Source organism: Scardinius erythrophthalmus, assembly GCF_964197995.2.
Source record: "Scardinius erythrophthalmus genome assembly, chromosome: 5".
NCBI lineage: Eukaryota > Metazoa > Chordata > Actinopteri > Cypriniformes > Leuciscidae > Scardinius > Scardinius erythrophthalmus.
Genome location: NC_138225.1, coordinates 35,637,836 through 35,659,788, shown reverse-complemented (window position 1 = coordinate 35,659,788; position 21,953 = coordinate 35,637,836). Strand labels below are relative to the sequence as shown.

At 36.7% G+C, this 21,953-nt stretch overlaps 1 protein-coding gene across 2 annotated transcripts; it reads right to left on the bottom strand.

Moving 5' to 3' along the window:
* Window positions 1-1,623: 1,623 nt before the first annotated feature.
* On the bottom strand, window positions 1,624-15,500 carry scarb2a (scavenger receptor class B, member 2a). 2 transcript variants are annotated; one of them, XM_081365642.1, is made up of 14 exons: window positions 15,371-15,500; window positions 14,595-14,742; window positions 11,140-11,300; window positions 10,454-10,601; window positions 10,102-10,296; window positions 9,375-9,466; window positions 8,917-9,036; window positions 8,662-8,840; window positions 7,048-7,166; window positions 6,602-6,675; window positions 6,447-6,498; window positions 5,698-5,850; window positions 5,081-5,128; window positions 1,624-4,800 (listed from the first exon to the last, which is right to left on the bottom strand). In XM_081365642.1, exons 2-14 carry the CDS (start codon window positions 14,715-14,717, stop codon window positions 4,669-4,671), a joined length of 1,596 nt encoding a protein of 531 aa, XP_081221768.1. In that variant the 5' UTR covers window positions 14,718-14,742; window positions 15,371-15,500; the 3' UTR covers window positions 1,624-4,668. The 2 variants fall into 2 exon arrangements, with proteins under 2 accessions (XP_081221768.1, XP_081221767.1); XM_081365641.1 differs by lacking the exon at window positions 15,371-15,500 and having other exon boundaries at window positions 14,595-15,067.
* Between the last annotated feature and the right edge of the window lie 6,453 nt (window positions 15,501-21,953).

Genomic DNA, 21,953 nt, shown 5'->3' with positions numbered 1-21,953 from the left:
GATACGGGGCAGCAACAGCAGTGCAGAGCCAGAAGAGCAAAAAACTAAGCCATTTTTTATATCTCATGACCTGTAGGTGCCGCTGTTCCCAAATTTGTCATGGGCCCTCAGATCATGATTTCGATGAAGCGTACCAGGTTTCGCCTCGATTGATCAAAGTTTTGAGCCTCTGAATCAATTTTGGGTCAGCATCGTTAAGATCATGACATCATAACTTTTGAACAAAAATGAATAAAACAATTCTGTTTAGCCATGTCTGTGCAGCACGGTCCAAAGATCATCTGAGCCAATTTTTGTAAGAATTTAGCAAATTTTGAAGGAGTACCGAAAAAATGGACTACTGTACTTTTAAAAATGGCAACTACTGTAATAGGCGGAGTCTTAATGTAAGATGTTGAATGTGATCAGCATGATGAGCGGAATCAGGTGTTATAAGTTTAATTTTTCTAGATAAAAGGGTTCAAAAGTTATAATTGTTTCAAATGTGAATATTTAAACTAGTGATGGCGCTATAGAGTTGGTCAGATTACTATTCATTACCATCACTACAAGTGTGCCAATTTTCATAATTCTTCTATGTTCTGTTCATAGGGCTGCCATAGGCTTCCATTGGGGAGGAATAATAATAAAGATTAAGAAGAATACTAACAGATACAATAGGGGCTACACAAAAACTAATCAAATTCACAAATAAATAGATTAAGATCCACAAATAAATATAGTTTGAAAGAAATTTATAAAATTCACAAATAATTAAAATGAGATTTGCAAAATAAAAAAAATATTTACAAATGTGTTTCAAATGGGGTAAAAAAGAAAGAAAGAAAAAAAGTTAAGTTAAAAAACCTTTAATTTTCAAATTATATCTTTAATCAAATGTTTTAAACTTTTATAACAAATGATAACTTGAACTATGGACAAAGATGGTATTATGCGACCATATTACTCTAGTAGACTTTTCTACATTTGTGTTCCAAATAATAATAATAATTTTTGGCTGTAACAAATGAATGATTTTCTTCTATTCTTTTAACACAAGGGAAGGTTCTCTAACAGGGATTTTGGAGACCCCAGGAGTGGAGAAGAAACCTACACTGATTTATTTATTTATTTTTGGCTATTTTTTCTACTAAGACATTTATGATGTTCCAGAAGATTTCTATTTTGAACATGCTGTTCTCATGGGTTATTAAGCATATAATGCAGCACAACTGTTTTCGACATTGATCATAAGAAATGTTTACTACCAAATCAGCATTTTTATTCAGTAGGAATATATATATATATATATATATATATATATATATATATATATGTATGTATGTATTAAAGGGTAGTGTGTATAAAACATGTTCTTAAAGTCCCCCTGTGGTGAAAATCAAGCTATAAATGTTGTATATGTCTATGTGTTTTTAATATGCTTTAAGACAAACCATCATTAAAACTGCAGTGAACCAGACAGTGAACCATTTCATGACATTACAAATTATATGAAACTGTTTTTGTGAAGTGTAAGAATCCAACATTTGTATATTGGGGGAGTCCCTTGGTTTATAATTGCAGAAATCTGTTCTTTCACACAACGTCAGAGAGGAAAGCAGAAATGTGACAAAATAATTTGCAAGAATTTCAACATTTTTTTTATTTTTTGCAAATAACACTAAAAATTTTTACAAAAGCATTGTAGAAAGATTTTGTGCAGTGTAAATTATCAAAACTAAAAATGAATATTACTTGAAATGATTTTGCACCTAACATGACATAAGGATTGTCATTCTCAGCAGCAAAAAAATGCAATGCATCTCAGGAGGACGTGATGAAGTGTTCAGTGTTTTTAAGACCACCCTCAAAGATGTTGTGAGGAATTTACCAGCCCTGAAATGAAGGCAGAGGGGGAAAAAACAACAACAACAACTGATACACGTGTTGCTACTTAGTGAAATAAACAAGGATGATATGGCACTAAAAGCTCATCCCTGAAGGAGGGCGTCATTCATCTAAGAAAAAAAAGAAGGTTAGATTGCAAATGGAAACTTCCCTTGTACTATGGCAATCTTCCTTAGTGGAACTCAAAGACACTCAGCCTTCCCTTTGTTATTCCAGTTGGACAAACGGTTGACAGCTTGAGAGAGTTGTATAACAGGAGATCATTACACACAATAGGCTCACACCCCACGTATACAACACAAGCCTTCCTCCATCAAAGTTAACAGTTTTTTTACAACCACATACACCGTTCAGTCTTGAATTTAGGACAATATTCACTTGGTAGCTACTACTCCAGAAATGTAGAGAAAAAGAAAAAATTAAGAAGAAGAAAACAGAAGTGTGCTTGATGACCCCACTGGTAATATTACAAAATAATTAAAAATATATAGAAATGAACAAGACCAAAGAAAAGACCTTACAAATTCAGATAATGTACATACCATTGAACATAGGAATACATAAATATTTGTTTGTCTGATTACAAAACCTTTTACTTCATTATAAAATTTGCTTTTTACATGTTGTATTGCTGTGTCAATACATAATACTGAGAGTTTCTTTGCACGCTGTGGCAACACTTTACATCTTAAGTTCTTTGCTGTATTAAACACGTTATAAACTCACATAGTATGCCCTGGAAAATATTTTGTTACTTTTTTTTTCTTATTTGCCTTTGTAGACAATGAGGTTCTAATGCTCTTGCAAATGGGAAGTCGATAGCAATACCGCTATCTGTGTGGAAAGCAAACAAACCAGTTTTCTAATCTTTGGTCAAGCATATAGGGGCAAAAGTCACCGAGAGGAATCTGGAAACTGTAGAGAAATGGCTCAGGTTCATAGATCTTTCATACTCGAGTCACATTTTACGTGCCACCACTGTTCCTGCGGGGTCCTTGTTCAGCCTAGTGTGTTAAGAGAGACTGTCAAAGACCATTTTAAAGTCAATTTATATACTATTTGCACTGACAACAAAACGTTACTCTCCGAGAGCCACTGTAATGTAATTACACTTAAGCTTGAATGACTTTCCCTCAGTTTTCCGTTCATATTCAGCTGCATAAGACACTGCAAATCCAGTGTTTCCAGTTTAAACCTTTAAATCTTTAAAATAAGCTAAATCCATGGCACAGGCAAAGATGCACCAATATGCACTGCAATCCACGCAAACCGTGGTCGCAGTAGGTAACAGATGGTTTACGTCAAGTAAAAGTAACGAACACCAATCATTCCAGCAAGTGTCTCCAAAATGGGAATGATTTACAGATGCGCAAGTCTTTAAAACAACCGAGTGTTACTACACACGAGGGTTATGGCAACTTCAGACAGATAACTGAAAGCAATAGCGCTATAGGCTCTGATAATCAAGGACAGAAAAAGCTAAATGAAAATTAAACTCAACAGACACAAGCAATGATTCAAGTGCTAGAGTCTTTCACCCACAGAGGGTTATATAAACCGTGCACAAAACAAATGTGCAAACCTCACCGATAACCTGCTAACCTTTAACCCCATCTGCTCTGATTAGACTGTGGGTTGTGCTCTCGCTATGACAGAACAGACGAGCTTCGCCGTGAAACGGGAGGGATGTAGTTCCCAGTCCGACACTGATTCACAGAAGTTTGTCTGACGTTTCGCCTAGTTCCACCGTATACCTGCCATTACCACGCAGCAGAATCACATTGTGTTCGTAAGTATTTGTAAGGCAGAAAATATTCAAGTCTCACTTGTGAGTGTTCTACGTCTGTTGTTCGTTTTCTTACAAAATGCTAAAAGCTAGTACGACTTCTGTAATACGACGCCTTAAAGGAGAATGTCTGACCTCTTTTTAACAGCCGTCACCACTGAAATATTTCTGACTCCGATACTGTGAAATAGAGAGGACCGCTCAAATCACTAGTTTCCACTTGTCGTCACACTGCATCGTGCAAAACGGAGGACGCTGATCCACCAGAGCAGTTCACTACAGTGTGACAAAAACATGCAAGCATTGACATGCCTGCAGACACACACACACACACACACACACACACACATATAATTACACACACACACTGGTATGTACAATCACACAAACTTAAGTTCTGGATAAGACCCAGATTTTGTTAGCATATTAGACCTTTCAGCTCTCTAATACTCTTAGAGGAGGTAAATTAATAGTTTGCATTTATCTGCTCATTATCAAAGGGTTTGACATATGAAGAGCTGTGTTAGTTGAAGGTCTGCCTGTGTAGACCTGAATACAGTAGTGTGGGACGAGATCTGAAACACTTTAAGAGCACAGGCCGTCCTAGACATGAGTGTTCCGGATGGGTGAAACCCCTCACGCTCTCTCATGCCTTCAGGAACTATGGACTCTGTCAGCATGCAATGCATATATGCGTTTTTAAAGGCAAAAGAGTGTGTTTCAGGCCTCTCAGGACTAGGCAACAGGAGCCTCTGGAAGCCCAGAGACAGTTGTTCAAAATTGACTTGGATCTTTTGAATTTACATAGGTTTTGTTTGAAGATATGGCAGTTTTGAGAAGGCCATGCTCAAAGAAAGAAAAAAAGTCACGAGTCAAAATAAGTGACCCTCGGCATACGGTGGTGAGCGTGCGGGGACTGGCCCACGAAGACGAATCGCACAGTGAAAACATAAAAAAGGGTGAGGATGCACTACTGGTAGACGTCATGTCCTTCATCAACACTTTTGTGCCTCCACTGGTGACATGGCAATATAAGATCCGTTCCTCAAAGGCTGATTGTTGCGGTTCTCCGGCGAATCCTCCGCTTGGTTGCTCACTTGGGTATAAGCCGTTTCGTCTTTCGTCGTCTGTGCAGAACATACAAGAACATTAGTGTGTTCACTGTTAAAACCACGTATAGATGACAGATGATGTCAAACGTGAAATCACGTACCGCTAACAAATGGAGCTAAACATCTAATCTAACGCTGTGAAAGTACATTACGATCACCATGCGGGAAAAGCAATTAAAATGATTTGCAGAAACAAACAAGGTATTTCTATGAAAATGCTCAAAATGACCAAATACAATAATGATATAACAAAATGAAAGCAAATTGTGTGTGTAAGGGAAAAAAGAAGACTTACAGCAAAAGAATGAAAAGCTTCAGTAAAATCAATACGTTTTACTTCATTCTGAATTGGAACAAACAAAAAACAAAACAAAGGGAGGAAAAATGTTACTGGAAATCAAAACATAACAGCATTATACATTTCAAGTCATAAAATAAATGCTATAAAAGACCTTCTGATAATTAGTATATAAATGTGCAAAACAAATATGACTCTCCCCCTGAACCATTCATTCATAAATACATGTATTTTAGGTCATAACAATAGATGACCAAACCAATTAGGCTGACTGTAAACTATATAATAAAATAACTCATTTCATAAAGTAATACGTGCACTTGAGCACATGCATTCCCTCATGCGTGTGCATGCATGGGTTTTAAAGCTAGGGTTAGTGCGTTCAAAGCGAGTGACACATGTAATTGACTTTCAAGCCAAGGGTGTACAAGGTTGATGGAATTTGAAAGGCTTTTAGACTTTTCCATACTGGCATTTCTGGAGAATATTAACTGTTACTCTATTAATCTTGTTCTACGAAAAGGTATTGTCGACATACAAATGACATTTTTAGTATTACGTAACTAGCCAATACATAAGACGGAAGGTCAAAACATCTTATCGCTGATTTTTACCTTTCTCTGGCGGTTCCTGCAGATGAGGAAGATCAGGACCATAAGTAAAAGGACCCCCATCCCCACTATGATGACTGGGAAGTTGGACACCACCGTTACAATCAACAGAAGCGTCCTCATCTGGGCTGCGGAATCATCGTCGATAGTTGCAGTCTGAAAATTCCACAGTACAAAATGAAATTCAATGGAAAACAAAACTAACTTTGTGAACAGGCAAATCTGAAGTAGGGATGCGCCCGAAGCCTAAATCCGAATTCAGAAAGGCACAGAAGATGAATAATACATTCAATGGAGCCTCTAAAGGGACATGGTTTGGTAGTCTGTTAAATCACATTACATCATGAGTTCACTTATCACGTGAAGATAGTTAGGATAGATGACTGACAGGACAATGTCACAGGATTTGGTGTGCAACAGATCCTGAGCGTCGTTGACAAATATCTTTTCTTGTAAAATGTGTGGTAAGTCCACGTGGTTGCAAATTGGAAAGTGAAAGTGAAAAGCGAGCGAGCATTCAAAAGCGATATTTATAGTGGCTCCCAGATCCCTGCAAATTATACACAATAAAATTACCCAACTTTATTTATTGCTTTTTATTTATTTATATAATTGCGAGAGAAAGCAAAAGCATTGGAACATATTTTTTCCATCACCATGTCTCTTTGGGGGCTCCGTAGAATGTGTCATTTCCTTTCCGAAAATAGCATTCGGCTTCGGGTACATCCCTAATCTGAAGAAAGTGAACTTACCTCGTTGACATACATAATGGGGAAAATGGTCTCATTCAGGTATTTTGTTTTGCTAAAAAAAAAAAAAAAAAAAAAAAAAAAAAAAATTAAGCCTCATTAGCCATTTTGTCATTCCAAATCACAACTTAATGGTGTTTGTGAAGTGTTTTACTCACACGAAGCCACTGACTCTCTTCAGTATGACATTGAGCTGAGCTCTCTTACAGGCACGAATGGGGACCCCTGTGGTCTACAGAGAAAAAGCAAAGGGACAATTTACTATAAAATAAAAAAATAAAAAAAACACCCAATATTCACCACATCACACACAGTCTTTGATCAGTTCCACCGGAACAGCGTGTGGAGTGAGATGATTAGATCACACATCAACTCAATGAGTACAGTTTCCATTACGACATGTTACAGTATTTCTCACTGGGATTCTAGGGAAAGTTAGGCAGGTGTTGTTTCACATTCACTGTGGTTAAGTGTGAATCACCTTGTTTTTTCCTGTCATATAAGGACGGGTCTAAACTACTTTCAGATTACAAACCACAAGAGCGCTAACTGATCAGTGCTGTAGCTGTAAAAGTGAAAATCGCAAAGCGTCAACGCTGCGTACCGGGTTGATGTCGAGGTATGTTTCGTGTTCCTCTTCATTAGGGTTCATTCCTTCAATGGCATTGATGTACCTCTCATCGGCTTGGTAGAAATGAGGGAATGATACAACAATGGGTGCACCTGTACAGTGAAGGGGAAATAGGAACACGTGGCATTAGTTGCTGTTCCTTTATTCAGATTAGTTGACAATCGGGTATATATAGCACCTATCTAGGAAAGCTCTGTATGCAAAAGGCAATAATAATCACTTCTTTATCAGCTATTGCATTTATAATTGCTGGTCATAAAGATAATCAAGATGATTAAAGTCATATCAAGCCTCATGTTTTTATTTTATGCTGGTCCAACTAGGCCAGTAGTTTAGATTTTTACCAAAACAAAACAACATTGAAATGTGTCAAAAAAATAAAAATAAAACATTATATTTTTCATTTGCAGCAAATATGTTATTATTGTTGTTCAACTTTACAGCTATAACAGAAATTCATATACTTTAAAGTTGTAACATACAATGCAAAATATTACTGATTTGTTTATAATTTAAAAACCCATTCTAGATGCAAACTTTCCACCAACAAATGTTCATAAAAATACAAATAATTATGTACGGAAGTCAATGAAGAAAAAAGAAAAGAAAAAAAAAAAATCAATGAATGCAAAGAATTTAATGTATCACAATGGGGCAGGTGACAGTTCAGACTGCAAATGTGCAGTTTTTAGATGTTACTTCTCGTTATGACATTTTCCATTATCTTAAGTGATAACCCCGAGGTATTTTCTAGGACTTTTTGTTTTTTTTTATGCACACTAACAGAAAATGAAACTTCCTCTTTTGTTGGGACATACTCAATGACAGGTCGGCAAGTACCTGAACACCCACCAAGAACGCAAAATCATACATTCTGGTAGGTGCCTAGTTTATCGTTAGCTAATAATAATATGTACCAAATCCCATCTCTCAATCCTTAATAACACCCTCCCTAAATATAACCATAATAGAACTGTCATGAACCCTTCTAGGAATGATGACTAATCAAAGCATGTGCAGATTTCCACAGCTGTTTCATATCAGGAGCACTCACATGACAAAAGCGAGAGTTTACCATCGTTCAATAATAATATTAGCCTACTAGTTTATGGCGGAAGCAATAGAGGCCAAGACAGAGTAATCTGTCGGAGGACACATACAGCGAATCAAGTGCTTGAGTCATAAAACTGTACTAAAAGTTATTCATTAAGCGCTGAACCCTGATTTCCCTTTCATAGTCCAAGAGTGGGCAAACAAAAGCAGACCGATTTAACTTGAACTTCAGTTACGAAGCCACAGATCAGTAATGGGAAACCCAGAAATTCAATACTATTTACTCATGCTTGGTTTGCTTTAGTTAAATGCCAGTCTGGACCAGCTATTTAGGGCACCAAAAAACCTTTAGTGCACTTAGATTGCTGTACTTTGTTAAACAATTTACCGTATTTAAAACGTTACTCCATTTTCCCCATGTAATGATTCTGCTGAAAACATCCCACGTCTTTCTCACTGAAAATTCCTGCTCTGAAAACACACTGTTGGCCCTGAAGCTAAGTTGTGGCGTGTCCCAGAACAGGCTTACAGTACCTTGCCGACAGATGCTGACTTTGAGGACTCCTTTTCCAAGACAGTCTCCAGCGGGCACGCAAAAGCCAGCGTTATTGGGGTTCTCATCTGGGGGAGCCAGTACATCCGATGGAGGGGCGAAGCGGAAAGCAGGGATACCCTTCACCTCTGTGTCTCTCACGTAACCCAAATGAATGGATCTGCAAGTGATAAAGAGCATAAGTAACCATGCACAAATAACCAAGTACCTTGTTTGTGTTAAAACACGTTGCTTACCGGCACAGATCAGCAGCAAAGATGTACAGGAGTTCTTTCCTGGAAAGGAAGGTGTGGAAGACACTGCCATCTGTCCCATTGATCATGTTGCTCTGGTTAGACGACCACCAGTTCATCTGACTGTGAGTGAGAAAATGAATAGATGGTGATTGTTTTTGTCACGGGTTCTAATGAAAAAGGAAGGTTTATTATGCGTTTTTCTCCAAAATCTACATGCAGAATATTCTTAATCTGCAAAGTTGATTGGAATTTTATTAACTGGGATATAGGTGCATTTAAGTCAGGTTATGGGGTCCAGTTGCACAGGAGGTCTTTTCTTGTACTTTATCCTTTGATATTGACTTATCTAGCATGCTGTGTGTTTAACCCAATTTCTCAAGGCAGGAGAGCAGATGAGTGTGCAAGAATTCTCTCTATGTCAGTAAGGCAACGCAGATTACGCAAAGACTGACGTGTACCTGATGCCGTTCCACGTGTCAATCTTGCCGTAGTCCATATAGTTCTTCTCTCCAGTGTGGAAGACAAATTCACCCTCATGGGTTCCATTTTTCTGTAGTCAGTAAAAAAAAAAAATGTATTTAATATAACGCTAGAACAATAAAAAGAATTGTCACATAAGGGTAAAAATGACTAGAAAGTCATAGGAAGTAGGAAAGTAGGTTGTTTAGATGCCATGATGTGAATACAGAGTGAAAGACTGAATGTTTTATTAACGCAAACCATTCAAACTCGCTGTTTCAAGGCACTCGCATGAGACCTACGATTGCACAACAAACCGCAGATATTTAATATCTGTCCTAATATATATATATATTATATGTTATATTATATATATATATATATATATATATATATATATATATATATATATATATATATATATATATATATATATGTTTTCATATATATATATATATATATATATATATATATATATATATATAATCCCTAAATTCTAAAACCCATTTCATTAAACCAGGCCAAACATGGTAGAATGGTCAACATCTGCAGGATCATGATAATAACGTCATTTGCTTATCCTGTTCAGATCGTATATATGTGCTTTAGAGGTTGCGTGTGCTACTTTGTATTGGTTGTATAAATATATGACCCATTTAGACTGCATTTTATCTCTCTTTTCAGACTGACTAAAGCATTAAATATGATGAAACTGCAGATTCTCACATTGTACATAAGGCCGAAATGCTCATCCACTTCTGGTCTCATGGCGTGGAGTTTGGACAGCAGCGGGTCTTTGAAACCCCACAGGACCTCATGGACTGTGCGATCCATAAACACGCCGATGCCCATGGATCCCATCCACATGGACACAGCAGTCCTCAGAAAGAAGGAGTAGGAGTTCAACTCGTTCATCACGGCCTGAAACAAGAAGGAAAGAATTCAGAGTAAATTCTTTGCATTTGGATCAAAGATTATCCGTTAATCAAATGACAAAAGAAATGCTAAGAGCAGACTCATTTTAAATGCAAAATAATTAGCTGCCAGTGCAAAAACAAGAAAACAAAACCCTTCTTACAATGAATGGAATGTTAACGGTTGTCACACGGTCAACCTCAGGATCTCCCACCGACATGTTGGGAAGAAACACAAAGCTCTTGGGATTTGTGGCAAAGATTTTCGTCCCATTCTCAAGGAAAGTGACATTTTCCCTTGGTCGATATTCCCTGATAAAAGAGAGTAGCATAATGTTAATAGCAAAATTGGCAACTGTCAGGTCTAGATTTTTAAATCTAATACACACAACACTACCATTCAAAAGTTTTTGAAAGAAGTCTCTTATGCTCATAAAGGCTGCATTTTTTTTAACCAAAAATACAATAAAACAGTAATATTGTGATATATTATTCAATTGAAAAGAACGGTTTTCTATTTTAATATATTTTGTAATATAATTTATTCCTGAAGACAAAGCTGAATTTTCAGCATCATTACTCCAGTCTAAAGTGTCACATGATCCTTCAGAAATCATCTAATATGCTGATTTGGAGCTCAAGAAACATTTCTTATTATTATCAATGTTGAAAACACTAAGTAGTTAGGGTAAATGTTTCCTGTTTCCAATCTTCTAAAAGCATGAGTCATTTCTTGACTATAGTGCCAAACTTGTTGTCACTGACAACAGACAGTACAGTTTAGTAAACAAATAGCTCAGAATGAAGACAATGAACATGAACATCTCAATTTGAGACTTTTGTAAATCACCTGTAGGTATATGGCCCTATTTGAGTGACTCTGGCCTTTTCCTTTCCAGCCAAGAACTCATCTGGATTGGTAACGTTGAAGAAGAAATACTGCATGTAAACAGGAGGCGGTGGATTTATCCAGCCCTCCAATACTCTGCTGTTTTTACCCAGTGTGATCTCCTGTGAATCAAACACAATCAAAGTTCAAGAGAGAGCACCAAAAGACCACTTCTGTAGCTCTTCTGTCTGTTTAAAGAGAACTCAATGTTTAAGCTGAGTTTCAATGTAATTTAGGGAAGAAAGAAAACAAAAAGCTGAGCGCCTTCCTTTTGAGTGATGACGGTTTCTATCTGGTGAAATGTCAGTGACCTGTTATGACACAAATAAAGCAGACATGAGGTAAAACGAGTGCTGGGATGACGGAAAAAAGAGGAAAGAGTTCAGCAGACAGTTGAGCTGATTCAGAGTTAGAGAAGAGGAAGGAAAACATAAACATCAGCGCTCCATGACAGACGAGAGCAACGAAAACAAACATGTTTCACAGGTTTTTGAAATTTTCCATCAGAAATAAGGTTCAGCAGTAACACTTCTCACTTCTTGAGTGTCTTGAGCCAAACTCGGAAGGAGAAACAAATGTTTATTTTAAAACGACAAACTTTTACATCACAGAACAACGTTATTTGTGACTACACATGACAGTAGTACTGGAAAAAAACCCTCCAAAGCTCCAAAGGCTGACTCGTGATAAACTCGTAACAACCAGGAGGTTTTACTCAAGAATGCTGCCTTGAAATGCAGATAACGCTATCTAGAATCAAAAACCATGACTTCAGCAGAGTAGCAGAGCACCCGCTCCAAAACAACAAACATCACGGCCTCTTTCACTGGACCTTCAGCTTCTGAAAGGGCATTTCAGAAAAATCCAGATTTGCTGGAATCACTGATCAGAAGAAGGGCCTCAAGTTGAAAAAAGTAGTTTGTATGTTTCAAAACCAATCATTCCAACATCTAATCTTTGTCAAATCACCACTTCCATTTACACTATACTATGACCCAAGGAATAACATAAAAGTGTCTTTGTTCAAATCTATTTAAGAGGACACTGGTCTTATAAAATGTGGAATTTTTCACATGTAAGCTCTGAATGGGATCTCAGTCATCAGCTTTACCATGAGTAAAGTAACTGGTATTGAGCACTAAAGAAAATGTGCAGCTATTCAACTTGTTCAACCATGCGTTGTGAAATCAGACTAAAGCTTTTCTTTAAAGTAAGATTATGTTACATCACACTCATTTACTCTCTTTTCCAATCTTTCAGGGTTTCTCAGGAGGTTTGTCTTGGCGTTTTCTTTAAACCACACAGCCAGCAGTTCTTAATTACACCTGGTAAAAAAAAAAAATGATGATTTTGTTTTTAAAAGAAGTGGTGTATTTTAGCTTAAAGACGACAATTAAAGTTTTATCGACTAAAAGCACCAGACCACACCTTAACAAACACGCATACACTAAATGTTTGGGTCTGGTAAGATGCTTTAATGTTTTTGATGTCTCTTATGCTCACTAATATTTGATCAAAAACAGTAATCTTATGAATTATTATTACAATTTAAAATCTTTTTTTTTTTTTTTACTGTGATGGCAAAGCTGAATTTACAGCATCATTACTCCAGTCTTCAGGGTCACATGATGCTTCAGAAATCATTCTAATATGCCGATTTGATGCTGCTATATTTATATTTTTTGTGGAAAGATATACTTTTCCAAGATTCTCTGATAAAGTAAAAAAAAAGAAGCATTTACTTGAAATTACAGATGTCTTTACTGTCACTTTTGATCAATTTAATGTATCCTTGCTAGATAAAAAAATGATTTCTTTCACACACAAAAAAATTGTGTACATGGTTACATCCTGTATAACTCATTAGCCTGCTTACAACTGTTCAATGGGATATGATATGAATATTATTTTAAAAATAAATAATACAGATAAACCTCAGGAATTTGATTTTGTGTTCTGTTGTGCTCATCAACCTTGAGAAGTGAAGTTTTTGAAGGTCCCAATGGACACCATGTCAGAAGAACATTTTCAAAGCCTTGCTCCAGCAAATACAGCCAAGGTAAGAAAAACAATAAATGTTTGCATTTTGATAGGAAGGTCGTTTTTTGCGCAAGTGGTTAACATTACAAAAGGCCAGTGAAGCAGATACCAGAGCGTATGATGGTGCCAGCAACTGGAAATTGATATGTTCATAGATAACAACCCATGTTTTACCAAAGTCCTTACACTGCTAGGAGGTGCAGTTTTAAATGTAGACATTAATTCCCAGCAAGGAATGAATACATTCACAAGCTTACATCAAAGGGATCTCAACTTCAGCTAAAAAAGGAAGTTTTAACCGTCAAACACTTTGAAGAAAAACTGCCTCAGAGCTACATACCTGCGTCACTTATACAAACTCCACTTCACACCCTATACTCAACAAAAACACACATCACCTAAGGGCTTGAAAAAGTTGTATTGTCTAAAGAACTTAAGCCTACCGGCTCAATGTCACATGTTTCAGTGACAGGGAAGACGTAACGAATATGAAAAGTAACAGTATATCATGAAGGTCAATTATAAGGCTTTAAATCAACTGTCAATGAATGACAAACCACTGCATAACATCTCCAGCAAAGTTAGCTTCACTCTCAGACCACCACAAACACCCACCCTTGAATTCCAGGTCAAGGGAATCACATTGAACAGTGAATACTACACTTGGTTAAAAATACTGAGGGTAGAGGCCACAATTCCAAGTATTTTTCCAAGGAGAACATGCGGAGACCCTCCCCCACAGCCACACATATAGCACACACCTCCCCCTGCCATTTATATATATATATATATGCGCTATGTGAATGAACAACCTTTCCCGTAACACTAAAAGAAGAGTGATTCATTCCCGGTGGTGTTGCAATGAAAAGCATTTAATAATCAGACAGACAGACAGAACCGCTGAGGTGGATTAGAGAGAGACGGGGTGGAAAGAAGTATTTTCCGCAATATGATAGGCTTCGTGGTCACAGACCAGCCCACTTTAATCAGGGTTACTAACAAACCCACATTTACATCACGGTAATTTCATACCATATGTTTTGACCACCTAACACGTCAAAGAGGGGGCATTATACGGCTGAAATACAGGTTTTTTTAGTGTACATAACATGAGATTGTGTAGCCTGGGTCTCACCGCGAGTAAGAATGGGAACTTTGGTATAGCAAAGGACCATCATATGATTGAATAGGTTGATTTGACAACATTTAAGCTAGCCTTGTTGTATGGTTTCGCACTGCTTAACGAACGTTACATCCGTGTGATGCTCAACACAGAGGAAGCCTAGTGTAGGACAACAGCAGCACTGAATCACTTTAAACGCCGGTTTCATAACACAAGAAGTTTAATTAAACACTTTTCTCCATAAAAGACTTACCTTTTTTAACCGCTCCTGAATCATTGTTTGGAAGACTTGAGCCACCAGAAGGGCGATTCCCAAAATGAGCAAATGAGCGCACACAATCCCGGTGGCGTAAATGGCACACGATCTTCTAGTCATTATTGATGGTTTCAAATGGGCTGATCTGTAGGGGGAAAAATAACACTATTCTTTCTTTCTCCTTTTCTCTTGTTCCGAACTTCTACTCGAGAACCTCCAGGTATGTCTCTGTTCTTCTCAAAGCTAGAATCGTTTCCCTTCTTTTATCAGTGGGATATTCAGCAAACACGATCCCAGTGATGATGTGCGATTAGCGGATGTGTTTCTCGGATGCTGAGATATAAGAGACTATATAAACTCTGGCTCTAAAGCAGCCGGAGGTCTTCTCCACCTCCCTCACCAGATTCAAATGAGCCAGTCATGCATGAGAAACACACTTTTTGGAGAGAGGGGCGTGTTAATCCTCCCTCAGAGCTGAGGTCACGATTTAAAGGAGTTTTCAAGGCAGATATATGTGTGTAAATGTCAGAACATCTAAATAAATATATAGCCTACTTTTACTGTCTTGACGCAATTTATAGGTTAAGAAACACATAAATACGTATTATAATAGCCAAAACTTTGAGTTATATTCATTTCTAGCCTGATCCGAACAACTCTGGCTTCACATTTAATGTAAGTTATTCATATATTACATGAAGTTTCACATTTGGATATATGTGCTGTTAAACTATACAGACTTGTCTAAAAACAATACAATAGCGTTTACGAACCCACTGGAACAGACGTTACAGCTCAGCGGGGCGTTTTTGTGTTTTTAAAAGACTTGAGCCGTGAGACCGTTAGGTCTTAATTCGTGTTCCGCTATCTACTGTCGTGTCACCTTAAATAACTAGTGAATGAACATGAATAATGGGCGGCTCACAAGGTAAGCGATGATTGTCGCATCTCTTTTGTCCGAGGAGCACGCGATTCTATTGGATGACGTCTTCCCGGACCACCGTCTTAAGACCACCCCCGAACGAACGTGATTGGTCGACGGCTCAGAAGTGTGATGCCGAATTTGATCGACTGATTTCGGGGCGGGGCTTATTTAAAGGGAGAACTAAGCACTCTAGCACGGTGGAAAGGAAATCTCATGTTGGTCTCATCCGGAAAATACGCTTGATTAAGATGGTAGTGGGTTTTTTCCACTACCACAGACCGAGATGATACTCTGTGAGATTGTGAAGTAGTTTAGCATTATCATAATTAATTATACTTTTTTTTTTTTTTTTAGACAAATCTGTTAACATTTTACATAGGCTACCCCTAAATGCTAACTATAACCTCAAAGGCTAGTTTGGCCTTTATTTGACATGTACATTATTATTATCATTTTATGTTATTGTTCAAAAGTAAAATATAACTGTTTGGATATTTCGTTAAATAGATAAGGCTTACTGGCACTTTATGAGTAAGCATGAATTATGTGCAGTTTCCAAATGTGCTGATTTTAATAGGCTATATGCAGCATTGGAGTAGTTTATGACTAGGAGAAAACAATGTTGTAACCCGGGAAACTGCATTACCAAAATTCTTACCTATTTGAACCCATAAAAGTGCTGGAATATACCAGAGAGTTACTTTATTACTGTTCTTTATTATAACATGTAATGATAAAACTCGAGGTCATTGGCCTTCTCACGCCAAACTGCCATACTGCTGATAAAGATGGTCAGTTGATGTCAGGGTTGTAATTGTAACGTGACAAATTTGTATAGACCCCTTTTTCAATATTTTTCTCAGAAATCGGGCCCACTCACTTACTGTCCTTCCTCTATAGCCTCAAATGCATGCACCCCCCACAGGGAAAGCTTTTAAACAAAGCTTAAATGCGCCAAAATGCCCCTATAGGGCACATTTAAGCTTTTGAGCACTTAGTATTATCATGTAAACAAAATTCTTCAGTTTTCTTCTGTTCTTCAGTTGTTAACCGGTCAATAAGTGCACTTCTCAGAAAGATGAATTCATTGTAGGGCCTATTGACAGATAAAGCCACATCAAACTGCCTTTAAGGGACTGTGATATAGTAAAATCATAAAGCTTTATGACTTCACCTTAATTGTGCCTACACTTGAACTGTTGTGAACTTGCTGATAAAGGACAAAGTTAATTCCAGTTAAATTGAATGAAATGACAGTTATGCAAAACTTGATTTGCTTACTTGAATGTACTTTTAGCAGGTTACTGTGACTTTTATCAAAGCTCTCTTGGGGGGTTAAATACTCAGGCCTAAAAGCATCTGTGCAAATAAGTGAAGTGAAAACAAACCATTAAGCACCAGGAGGTAAAGGAGAAACAGTGCTCTACTTGACTAAGCTTTATCAAAAGCATAGTTTTTCATTAATCTTTTATGAATGGACCATGTCAAAACAACTGTAATCAATGTACATTCAGTTTCTTATTAGCCATAATGACAGTTCAAATTCATAAAATGTATTTATTTGACTACTCAAATGGGGGGGGGGGGGGGGATCATGCACTGTGAAAAAGTTGCTGCAAGTTGCATTTTTAAGTACAATCAACTTAAGTCATTTTTATCTTAAATCACATTAAACTGACTTTCATAACTTATTTTCACGAGTTAATGCAATGTAAAAACATAAGTTGTCTAACTTATTGATCACGTGATATTTTACAGTGTGGAAATAGCCAGACTTGGTCACAAGAATGAACTATTTTAAACTAAACTAAAGAAACAATAGTTTAACCCTTTGCTGCTCTATGGTCATTTTTGACCAAAACAATATTATGTTTCTGTCTGAATACTCCTGTGCATGTTGTGTGTGTGTCAATGATGACGCAAACTGCATTCAGTTGCATCCTGTTGAGTTCAGGGAAAGGAAGGGTTTGAGAGGGTTATGCAAACATTTCCTAATTAACCATCTTAAACATGTCTTATTTATTTGTTTAGTGTTGTTTCGCTCTACATGTTCAAAAATGAACGCACATAAAGAATAACAAATACATCACAAAAGCACAACATGCCTCAGGAGCTGAATGGAAGTTTCCTTTTACATTTGAAAGAATGAAAAGTCTTTTGTTAGTCAGTATTCCTTGCATGTTGACTAGACAAAACCTTTATCTAAAACCTCTTTTATAAAAGATATCCTGCTGAGCAGTAGCAAGCAAAGCCTTTTCATATCTTAACTGTTTAACTGGAACGGATAAGTCTAAATATGTGCAAATTTGCATTATGATGTTGTAAAAATTGAACAGTGACACAGTGCAACCACATTTCTTTACTTCATAAATCTGATTTGAAGAGAGGATGGTGAATTACATATCTGTCCACCTTTTTCCCTCTGCCATATTTCTTTGATATTTGTTGCAATGTAGTAACTACACATCATTTTAAAACTGCTCTTTTGCTAAACCCACTTGAGGGAGAAGCTCAAAGCGTTTTCCCCACCGACCTGAAATGAGCAAATATGTGAATAATACAACTATTCAGAAAATACAAAGGTCTTTTATGTGAAGGTTTGAATATGTTATGGATTATGGCAAAACATCATTTTCTGTATATCCCCTTTGATGAAGATACAGAACTTGTGATTGTTGGTCTCTGGCACACAGTGAAGCAGCGTTTCAGACGTCACGTTCTCTGGCTGCCCCTCCCTTCACAAATATGCATTTATTCAGTATATTAGTGCTGCAATTCTACTTATGGAGAAAGGCAGGACAAGTTTGAACAACAGGGAGAGAACAGCAATTTAAGATGTGTAATTCTTCATAAACCGGATTTTAAAGCAGGATGCGTGTAGTCAACCTTAGTTTTTTTAAAAAGCTATTACTTCACTTTAAATGTACACTATGTAACACAATACATCATCAATCCTTCTTCCAAAAAAGTATTTTTATTTGTCTTACCCTGATTCACTATAGTAAATGTATTCCTGGGCTGGCAACTTTTGAGTTCGAGTTTCGAGTGAGAATTGTGTTTTTGTTGTGTATGTGTGTGTGTGTGTGGGGGGGGGGGGGGGGGGGTTTACTGATTTGCATATAAGGCAGTTTTATAGTAATACAATTATAATAACTTTGGTATTAGAGTAAAAATATAATGAAAAACACATTTTTCCCACTAACTATACAGTTTATAGAATGGCTTTTCTGAAGTAAATGTACATAACATTATGTGACATATTGTTTACAAGCTGTTTTATCCGCGGTTCTTTCAACATACCATCTGATGTCCATTTATGTTTATTTTGTACTGTAAGTAAGAGGAAGAGATGACGTGCCGTATTAAGAGCGCCAAAACTGTATTGTTTGAATTTCGTAATAAAACTTACAAAATTTGAAATCTGAGACTTTGTTTCATATCAAAAGTAAACTAAAATCTAAATCATGTTTTTTCACTGAGTGAAAATATGGGCATGTGGCGGGAGAACAGATTCAACTGCGTGACAGTCTCAAGCTGAACGCGTGAGAGTTGACAGCCCTGCGCGTGTTTATATTTTAGACCTATGGGATGGAAATTGCAAAATATGTCACTCGCCCGTGCGTGTCTCGTCATATCCAAAAATAGAGAAAAAGTTGCTCCAACTACTTTGACGCGTGTATGGTGTGGGAGAGTTATAGGTTCGATAGCGAGAAAGGTTGACATGAAGCAGCTACATCTAGTGATGGGAGAAATTGCTTTGCTAAACGATTCACTGTTTCGAAGCTTTTTGAAACGCCACACTGCTGGTCAGAACAGTGGAAATGCAACAAAAACTCAAGCCTAACATGAATAAAAACACCTTTTAACCTTCTGCACAATGTTTTATTGAAAGTAAAATCCATCAAATGCAATTAACTAATCATCTAATAAGATTAAATATCAAGTATATGCGTAATATGTGTTCTTTTATCAATTTCCCGGAATTTTTTTAAAAAATGTCTTGTTTTGTTTGTTGGATTGCTAAACAGGCCAATAAGAGACTATTAACTACTATTATTCCTATTAATTATATCCAATTAAAACATGTAGCCTACAAACTGATCAGAGATCAGGTCAAACCCAGACACTTGTTCAATGGTTCGCCACCGGGGGGCGACCTCAGTGAATCCGCATGATTCATGGAGATCATCACCCACCAGTGGTAAACCAATTTGTAAAGGTTTCAAAGCTTCACGAAGCAGTGTTTCGAAATAGCCCATCACTAGCTAAATCTCGAACCTCCGGGGAATCACCCGTTTTTTGTGGGGTTTTTTAAACGCTAAACAGAGGAGAGTCTGCTGGCAAAGAGAGAACGTGACGGAGCTCGTAATAAAACAAGAAACAACATTGGCTTGGCTTTTTCAGAACGAGAACTAAGGGATTTGAAATGTAAAAGCGATGATGAGATGCCGTTTTTATCACTCAACAGATTAGTAAGGTATTTTATTGCAATGTGTAGATCTCTAACAGAGTTCATTAAAGCATTATCTATTTTGAATATTATATTCAGTCACGCAGAGCCAAAGCACAACCAAAACAATGTTCATCTGCAAAATGCTAATCCTAAACACACACATGAACAAAAACAGACAACACAATCTCATGGCATTTCTTATAACTTTACATTTCTTTGACGAATTGGTGGCTATAGTTGAAATGTATTTGTATGATCTTCTTACACCCCAGTGAGGTCAAAAGTTTAGGGGTAGAGTTAGGGGAGGACCTTCATGTTTATTTTTATTTCTCCAAAAAATTTTATGTATTCACAAGTTTCACAGCGTACAAATTCGTTCAAACCAGCCAAAAATAGTAAAATAGTCATGTTTTCCATGCAGTGAAATCGGGTTGAAACATTCTTTAACATAAATATCTTCTGCAGACTAAAAAAAGCCATTCAGATTTGGAATGAAATGAAGGTGAGTAAATGATCACAGAATGTAGACACTATCCCTTTAACCTGCACAGTAATCCCTGCGTAATGTGACTGATTTATCTTACAGTCTGGCTTGATTGTGTTAAAAAAGGATGTACTTTGTATAATATTAATTATGCATGAAGGGTGGAAAATTGCATGCAAATGAGAAAGTGGGCATCTGACAGCTGGACAGAGCATATGTGTCGGGAAAACAAATATTAAAGCTGTGGTTCAACCAGTTCCTTAACTCAAATCATTTGGTTTGTAAATAATAAGGAAACCTAGTATCATGCAAATGTGTAATTCAATCTACCATAAAACACTATTATCCTTACCTGTGTCGTTCATATATTATCTTTCTCATTGTGTTCAGTGTTTAAAAGTTCAATTGGTTTTCTACAAACAAATACACCACATAAAACACTATTTGAAGTCTCATTAATCACTTGATGCATGAGTTTGCATTGAGTAAGTGTGGAGATGCAGCTCAGGATGGTACAATGTGTTTGTTTCAACTCCCAAAAGCCTCTTGGCACCGATGGGCAGTTGCAGATCACGGTTAAGGAATGACTGTGGGAGGATAGTGAGAAGAGCCAGACCTTTTCAGGAGATGTGATTGATGTTGCCTCAGGCCATTAAGTACAATGGGAAGAAAAGAATGGTAAATTTATATTTGTGAGATTCTACAGCTCACAGAGGACACAAACGCCCCTTTTAAGAACACTGTTTAATTGCGGGTCATTTAAGCTTGTCACACAGAAAATGAGAAATATGAGGGAAAGAGATGGCTAAAACCAGAAAACATAAACTAATTTCAGAGAGAAACAATTTCACTAAGTGTTGTGATTAATTATTCCATACATGCATAATATATCAATAAAATGGGCTTAAAAATATAGGCCTATTAGATCGTTTTGTTCTTTAAGTAGTCAATCTCTCATGGCTGAGAGAGAAGTTACACAACTACAACAAACCATTGTTTAAATATAAGGAGTGACAGGATTTGGAAGAAGGAGTGAATATGTACTTTCCAAAGATCAGCACTGAAAAAAGTGCAAGTAGAAAAAAGTGGTGTAGAAACAATTTTTCAGTCAAAATTGCTAGTGAATTAATTCCACAAAGAAAGTAGAACAAATAGCATTTTCTTTAAAATGCAATCCAATAATTGTTTTATTTAAAACGTTTTTGAGTGTTTTTACATTTTTAAAAAGAAGGGGAAAAAAAAGAAAAGAATGCCACTGTAAAAAATTAAATGATTAATAAGTCATTATATGTTTTTACATTACTTCAACTCATCAAAATAAGTCACCATTTTTAACTTTGTTATAAGTAATATGAGATTCAACTCTTTTTTAACAGTAAAGTAATTTAAGTTGAAATGACTTGCACAGACAAGTTGATTTTACATAAAAATTGAAGGCAGATTTTTTATTTTTATTTATTTTTTTAAACAGTGTACTGATTTTATGAGGAAAGT

Coding starts and splice junctions, on each gene's coding strand:
- scarb2a (XM_081365642.1), bottom strand. CDS start 14,717: ATGACTAGAAGATCGTGTGCCATTTACGCCACCGGGATTGTGTGCGCT. Junction 8,841..8,916: donor TTTGCTGCTGATCTGTGCCG/GTAAGCAACGTG, acceptor TATCACTTGCAG/ATCCATTCATTTGGGTTACG. Junction 7,167..8,661: donor AGTCAGCATCTGTCGGCAAG/GTACTGTAAGCC, acceptor TTCACTGTACAG/GTGCACCCATTGTTGTATCA.